The sequence below is a fragment of the Camelina sativa genome, chromosome 10 (assembly GCF_000633955.1).
Source record: "Camelina sativa cultivar DH55 chromosome 10, Cs, whole genome shotgun sequence".
NCBI classification, from domain to species: Eukaryota; Viridiplantae; Streptophyta; class Magnoliopsida; order Brassicales; family Brassicaceae; genus Camelina; species Camelina sativa.
In genome coordinates, this window is record NC_025694.1 from 23,589,935 (window position 1) to 23,597,908 (window position 7,974).

At 34.3% G+C, this 7,974-nt stretch overlaps 1 protein-coding gene across 1 annotated transcript; it reads right to left on the bottom strand.

The window, feature by feature from the left end:
- LOC104719699 (GTPase Der-like) lies at positions 292–3,386 on the bottom strand. Its single transcript, XM_010437663.2, has 9 exons — positions 3,077–3,386; positions 2,688–2,991; positions 2,370–2,594; positions 2,025–2,272; positions 1,703–1,929; positions 1,435–1,560; positions 1,137–1,322; positions 906–1,043; positions 292–810 (listed from the first exon to the last, which is right to left on the bottom strand). Exons 1-9 carry the CDS (start codon positions 3,216–3,218, stop codon positions 502–504), a joined length of 1,905 nt encoding a protein of 634 aa, XP_010435965.1. The 5' UTR covers positions 3,219–3,386; the 3' UTR covers positions 292–501.

Here is a 7,974-nt window from a genome sequence, read left to right on the forward strand (position 1 = left end):
TACCAGTATGAACAACAACGAGGACAAAGGTAACAAAGATGAGAACTGGAGATTGTTTTACGATATCGCAACTAAAGTCTTAGCCATGATTGGAGCCATTGGAACCTTAGCGAATCTAGTCTCGTTGATGAACTTGGGCTCACAAGCGAAGGTGATGAACGTTTCTTGGATGGATGCTCGTATTCCCAGTAAAGCTTACGAAGATTATATCAAGGATCTGCGTGATAAGAAGTGAACTATGTATGAGTTTTTGATTAATCATGATGATTTTATATATTGTAAAACTATGAATACGTTTCCAATGAATGATCTGTTATATAATATTGCTATTTCACTCTTGTTTTATGTTGTAATAGTGGGAAGCTATAAAACATGGCTTTAATCGGCTAACTTCATGTACTTTTTTTTTTTAATGTGGCTTGACGATCGTACAAAACAGAGCACATAACTAGAGAACAGAACATAAAAGATTAAAAGAAACTGCTTCACTTCTAATAGGTTCTAGAGTGAGACAGTCCGTTTGTCTGAGGTGGTTCTTTGCACTACTCGACCACTCGAGCGGTTTCCGCTTCCACCACCACCTGTACCAGATGGTCCACGAGGAATAACACGCTGTATGATTCGGATAGGAGTCCCTCCTAAATCAAAGTCTTCCTTCAATGATCTAGTCAGGAACCTTATGTCGCTTTCCAATAACTGCGTTTTACCGCTCACAAACGCTACAAAAGTCGGTGGTCGAGCTTTCACTTGAGTAAAAAACTTGATCTTTGGCTGCGAAGCTGTGTCTTTCCAAGAATGTCGGCTCATAACCTAACTCAACACACAGAACAAATGATTAAGCAAGTAATGATTATGTCACATTAATTGTATATATTACTATAGTCTGATTCATTTACAGTACAAACCTTACGCAACCAGCGATTGAGGCGGCCTGTGGAAAGTCTTGAACACCATCTCTTGTACGTGTCAGTGACTTCTTTCATCACTTCCATACGTCCTCTTCCCTCTAATGCAGAGATAAACACGACTGGTATTCCAGTTATCTGCAACCAAGTATTATGTTTCCGTCACCGGAAATCAGAAGAATGACAAGGATGTAACAAGAATTAACAAAGTTGCTATTTTTACTATATTACCTGAGGAATAACTGTCTGTATTTCAATGGGAACAGCTTCTTTGATCTTCTTGTACATCTCAGAGTTCTCTTTCCCTCTTAGACGATCCATTTTGTTAACGATGACGACTAGACCACGTCCTTCTTCTACAGCACGTCTAGCTATAACTACTTCTGAATGTGTCATACTACATCTAGCTTTTATGATCTGGAGATTGCAAATACAAAACATACGGTGAGCAAACTCTTTATTTCCTTTCTCTGTTTTCACAGTTGTGCAAAAAAAAACATGAATCACGAGAGTATATATGTATACAAACCTCTTCGGCATCAAGAACTAAAGCGATAACATGTGCCCGCATAAGACTTTTTCTCGATTGCATGATGCTCAAAGATGCTGGTCCTTTGTCTCGCTCTGTTCTCTCCAACCAACCAGCAGTGTCAACCTTAACAAATAACCGGCATAAACATCAAACAAAGTGAAAAAAATGAAACGCTGGTTCAGTTTTTTTATGTTTAACGTTAAGAGAACAATAGATAGATAGTGTAAGAGAAGTAGAAGAAAAAAAGCCAGAATTCTTAACTTACCAGATAGACTGTCCTACCCTGAAACTCAAACTGAACTCTCACAGCATCTCTAGTGAGACCAGCTTCTGGACCCACCAACACACGCTCTTCTTCCAGTAATGCATTAAGAAGTGTGGACTTCCCAACATTAGGCTTACCCACAATAGCTAACTGCAATGGCAACTTGGACTCATCGATTTCATCAGAGAGATTTTCATCGCTCAGAACATCGTCTTGACTGCACATATCTAATATAAGACTGTTGAGGTTCAGTAAAGAGATAAATCAAGGAAGCAGCTTCTGGTATGATTGTCTTGATACGGGTATAGATTGGTTTTATTACCGTTTAGCCTTTCAACCATGTAATCCTCTAGTAGAGGACGGAGAACTTCATAAAGTGTAGTCATACCAAGTCCAGTCTCAGCTGAAATAGCAATAGGCTCACCAAAACCTAATGCAAGGGCCTCTGAAGCAACTTCATCAAGAGAGCCAATTGATTCAGATTTATTCATAACTACTATGGGCTTAATCTGTGGAGCATGCTTTCTTAACCATTTCCCAACCTCTAAATCCAATGGATGCAACCCAGCCCTACAAAAACATTAACAAGACAACGATTTATAGGGAAACAAAAACACTAGCATCAAATTAGTTTGTTGTTACCACTAACTAGGATTTAAAGTCTCACCTCACGTCGATAATAAGAACCGCAAACTGAGTCCTTGCAAGCACATTAGCTGTCATTGCTGTGGTTCTACCAAGAATAGTACCCGAAGAAACCTCAGTCTCTATACCAGCAGAATCCAAAACATTAAACCTCAAATCACCTAATTTTGCAACCCCTTCTCTTATATCTCTTGTAACATGATCATCTGGAGTGTTGTAAACAAGAGCTTCCCTCCTCCGAATCAATCTGGACAACAACACAATTAGCTTTAAATCCATTACAACGTAATAACCCCAAAACTTTACAAAAAAAAAAAAAAAAACTAATCTTGAAACTAACCGGTTATACAAGGCAGACTTCCCAACATTTGGCCGTCCCATAAGCATCACAGTAGGTAGCAGATTCACATCAAATTTGGTGAAATCAATTGGTTTCTTGTAAACAACCTTTGGCTTCTTATCAACAAGTTTCTCACAGGAAGCCTCACCATCATCAAAATTTGATTCATCAGAACCAAGATTTGAAACCGAGGCAAACCCATTTGTGGGTCGAACTAAGCAAGCAAGATTCAAGTCTGTGATCAAATTACCAAAAATCCTATAACTATTCTGATGAATTACATGTCTAGCAATTGAGCTGAACCCTGAAGGAGAAACACAAGTGAAAGATTTGAGATTTGAGAGTTTGTCATATATGCAGAAAAATTGAAAGAAATGAGATTTACATACCTAAAGATGAAAAATTGAAGCAATTGGGAGCAATGATCTGATCTCGGGAATGAAATTGCTGAGAAAAGACACATCTCTGGTAAAACCCACAAGTGAATTGATTCTTCCGAGCTGAGATTGCTCGAACCACTGATTGAGACATTGCAGATGACAGATTCCACTTTAAGGGTATTCGAAGCTTTGCATTTGTGTATAGAGAGAGGGAGAGAGAGTGAAATCAAAGGTGTTTAAAACCCTAAACCCTCGTTCACCGGTGAGAGATGGTAACTCTGCCGTTGTTGACTCATGCCGATTTGTCGACGTGAGTGATAATGTGTACATACGATATGACGTCGTTTTCAACATTAGGTTTGGTTTTCCCTGGGATAAACCGAACCGAAATCACCAAATCGAACCGAACCGAGATTTATGGGCTTCGGTTCGGGTTCGGTTATTAGAGCAGAACCGGCAGCTTGAAGAAATTAATTCGGTTGTAACTCAAATCTTGACAAATATCAAGAATAGGACAACAATTTGCAGATATTTCAGAAAAATATATACTATAATTATTTTAGGACGGTTGCATCATTTTTTGTTCACTATATATTGTTGTTACTTATATATCTATATTTACCATCCTAAAAAAACTCTAGAAGATCAGGTTGTGTTAATTTTCTTTAATATAATTTTCACTTATAAATATTTTTAGAAATATTTGAAAAATATTTAGGATGATCATGTCTCTTTACTTTTTCACTTAGGAGATTTGTGTCCTTTATCACACTTAAAATACTTTTTTTTTACAATATTAGAATCTAGAAGGTAAGGTAGAAAAATAACACTCGTAATTCCATTTGATTTTAATTGTTTACCATCCTAAAAATATTTTTGTTTTAATTTTAATTTTTTTTTAATCGAGATTTGTGTTTTTATGATTTTAATTTATTTGGTTTTATTCTCGGAAAACTTAAAAAGTAAAATTAATTATTGAGTATATCAAGGTGTGTCCATATAACTAAATATATATATTTTAATAAACTCCATTAATTCTTCAACTTGATTTTTGTTTACTTACATTAAAAACAATTTCGATTTGGATCATATGAACTGATACCTACATAATTTGATCCAAGATTCATCAAAATGAAAATTGTGTACAAACTTATCCTTCCATTCTCAACAAACTTATTTTAAAGTGTTTTCTCCTAAAATTTTCAAACTTTTTTCCAAAACTTTTGAATGTTATACAACAAAATGCAAGTTGGTACCTTTAAAATTCACACTGATCTTTACATTTCTTGATTCTTCTCTAATCTTTATACAAAAATCGATTCAAACTCATTCTTTTATTCAAACCAAAACAAATGTGAACTTCATCAAATATATTCATCTTTATTTCCTCCAAGGTTATGTTTTTCTTAGATTTTTTTCATAAATGATTCAATTTTGAGGGATGTGATTTAGAAATGACTATGAAAATAGTGACTATCACTTTTAAGTGTTGATTTTCCATTTGTTTCAAAAAAGTTCATATATGATTTTGCTTTATGGACACACCTTGATATTTGCACTTGCTGAAAATATAATTTGTATATTGAAAACTCTTGTTGATCAAAAAAGGTGGTTGATAAAATTATTTTTCTTCTCAAAGATTGTCATATCTCTTTCAAATAACATTTTTTTTTATGTACAACTTTCAAGATAGGTATCCTTTTTACTATTTTATATTTATTTATGCGCTCTTCAAATCTTAATCAATATCCAAGAGGAGGCATTATTCAAAAAAATAAAATTATTTATTTATTTTAGGAGAAAATAAAATTATTCAAATCACGCTTCTTTTACAAAATACAAAGTTGATTTTTTCGAATACCTTCCAAGAACGAATTGATTCTTCCGAGTTTGAAGCAGAGACTTAGACACATTGATGGACCATTGTCAGGGTCTGTTCTCTCTAAGTCCAACGAGCCAGCAGCTCTAACCTTTTGAAATAAAACATAACTAGCATAAACAGCAAACAAAACTGCAATTTTGTCCCAATTTTTATGTCTCATTTACATTGTTATATATGAAAATGAGAATGATTGTGGTAAGAAAAGTAGGAAACATACCGGATTAAGAGTCTTACCTTGAAAATCATCTGGTTGTGTGATCGTAGTGGAGCGGTGGCTTGATTCATAATTATGAGATCCAAGGGCTCCTTATCCACAAATTTCTCACGACAATAATCTCCGGATGACGACCTTCTCAGTCATTTCCACCGCTGGAGATTTGACCTGTAAATGGAAAGGAAATCAATTTCTGGAAAGAAAAAAAAATTGGATTGTAGTCTCTATCTCTCCCATGTAGTTGAAACGAAGATTCTTCACGTAAGAGAGCATTTTGTGCAATCAACCTTATCTTTGGTGGCCGGAGAGTTCGCCAAATTTTTTCCCCTCGTTTTTTTTTGTCTCTCCAACAACAAGGGTTTTGTTTCTCCAAAGCTTTTTGTCCAGAGGGTTTTTGTTTCTCTTATGTAAACCCATTTATTTTTTGTTTTTTTTGTTTATCGTAAAAGCGTTATTACTCATTTCTCTAATCTCCATGATTCTCTTATCTCCATTAAAACTTCTCCCCACTAGTACTTAATTCTTCCTAATTGTCATGGATTAGTGATGGAGAATAAATTTGCTTGGGCTTCACGTTATCATGCACCTTAAAATTTAATTATATATTTTTATTTTATTTTTGAGTATATTATTTTTTGAGAAAAAATATAAAACAATGAGAGATGTTTTGGACTAAGTTTTTAAATAAAAATATAAAATATAAAGTAAATTTCATTTATGATTTTGCTTTATGTAAAAAATGAGAGGATTATTTACAGTCTCTCAAAATACAATTTCTATATTGAAAACTATTGTTGATCGAAAGTTAAAAAGGCGGTTGAGAATTTTTTTTTTCTCAAAGATTGTCATCTTTCTTCCAAATAACTTTTTTTTTGATGTACTACTTTCAAGATAGGTATCCTTTTTCCTTTTTCTATTTTTATTTATATTTTTTTGCGCTATTCAAATCTCAATCAATATCCACGAGGAGAAATTATTAAAAAAAAACAAATTATTTAGTTATTTTAGGAGAAAATAAAATTATTCAACAAAAATTATTCAAATCATGCTTCTTTTACAAAATACAAAATCGATTTTTCTAGTTGCTTGTGTAACACTTAAAACATATAACTTAATATATCATCATTTGAATACAAGACTCCAAAGAAAATGTGATCAATCACAATTAAAGACTCCAACCCCATTAAACACAAACACACACTTGCTTACAATTTATTTCTAAAATCGATTCAAACTCATTTTTTAATTAGACCAAAACAAATGTAATCTTCATTAATTATTTGCATCTTAATTTTCTCAAAGTAATATCTTCCATAATCATTCGATTCTGAGGTGATATGTTTGATTTAATTAGAAAGGAATATGAAAGTAATGATTTTCATTTTTAAGTTTTGAGTTTCCATATGTTTTGAAATTGTTAATTATGGTTTTGTTTTACGTAAAAAATGAGAGAGAATTATATGCAATTGTTGGAGACACAAATTATATATGAAAAAGTACTGTTGATGAGTTTTATAGATCATTTTCATCATCTTCAGATACCTTTTTGTTTTTTCCATATACTACTTCCACGATAAATATTCTTTGAATTATTTCTTATTATTATTTATAGATATTTATTTGCTATACAAATCTTAATATCAATTTTCAAAAAAATTATTCAAAAATGTAAAACATACTCAAGGAAAAGTTATACTTGCTCTTGTCCAGTTATGGTGATGGTATTAACACATTGTCTTCCCTTTGTCATTTTGATTTGGAAGCATTAAATTAACCACATAATTAGTAAGATGATAATGGTACCAAAAAATGATCTATTTGCTTGGTCTACTTATTGCAAATCACATGGGGATGTATAAAAACAATTGCTTGAGCAATATCTTAAATTCAGCATTTTTGCAGCTTTTTGCAGAATTTTTGCAGCATTGTTGCTGGATTTGTGTGTATCAAAAATGTTAATATCTGGTAAATATTAAAATCAGTAGGAGAGATATTTGAAGTCAATACCTTTGTGGTTCACGCTCTCTGACGTGCCTCCATCTCTGTTCACAAACAAGGGCCTGCAGTTCCTGGCTAGTGTTGTTGGTAAACCGATTCGGTTACATCCGAAAACAGACGCCTGTACTAGTTTTGATGTTGCTCAGATTCTGGTTGAAGCAAACTTAACAAAGACTCTACCAAGTGATTTTGTTTTCATGGGGGAGGAAGAGGGAGAACTTGGTGCAGTTATCAAATATTCTTACCCATGGCTGCCGCCAAAGTGTAAAATTTGTGGGAAGTGGGGTCATTTAAAGGCAACCTGTTTAGCAAGCTCTAACACTCTACCAGTGGCTAATATTTCTAATCCTGCATTACCTGCAATTGTTCAAGAATCAGAGAGGGTACATCTAAAGCATCACATGTTGTTACCTCTCCTGAAGATGTTAGTGAACTACCAGATACTACTACTGTCGGAGTGGAGCTCCCCAAGGTTGACGAGGGGGAATGGCAAACTCCGAAGTCTGTTAGAAGTCCTGGGAAACAAAGAGAAACTGAGGGTAAGAAAGAAAGTGCTTCTCTTTTGTCTAACACGTTCTCCGCCCTTGGCGGTAAGGGGGAATCTGTTGAGGAAGCTGTTGAGGATGACATGGAGTCACGTCATGATGACCCTGCCTCACATTCAGGTGAAGTTGCAGGCGATTTTTCCCTGCCACAGAAACAGTTGGAGGTATCTCTTATCCCATCGCTTCGTCCGTCTCTGCCTCGTGGGTCTAAAACAGCACGTAAGCTCATATCAAATCCTTCTACTCAGCCTCCTAGTCTCTTGCCTAG

Coding starts and splice junctions, on each gene's coding strand:
- LOC104719699 (XM_010437663.2), bottom strand. CDS start 3,218: ATGTCTCAATCAGTGGTTCGAGCAATCTCAGCTCGGAAGAATCAATTC. Junction 2,273..2,369: donor GTTCTTATTATCGACGTGAG/GTGAGACTTTAA, acceptor ATGTTTTTGTAG/GGCTGGGTTGCATCCATTGG. Junction 1,561..1,702: donor AGGGTAGGACAGTCTATCTG/GTAAGTTAAGAA, acceptor TTATTTGTTAAG/GTTGACACTGCTGGTTGGTT.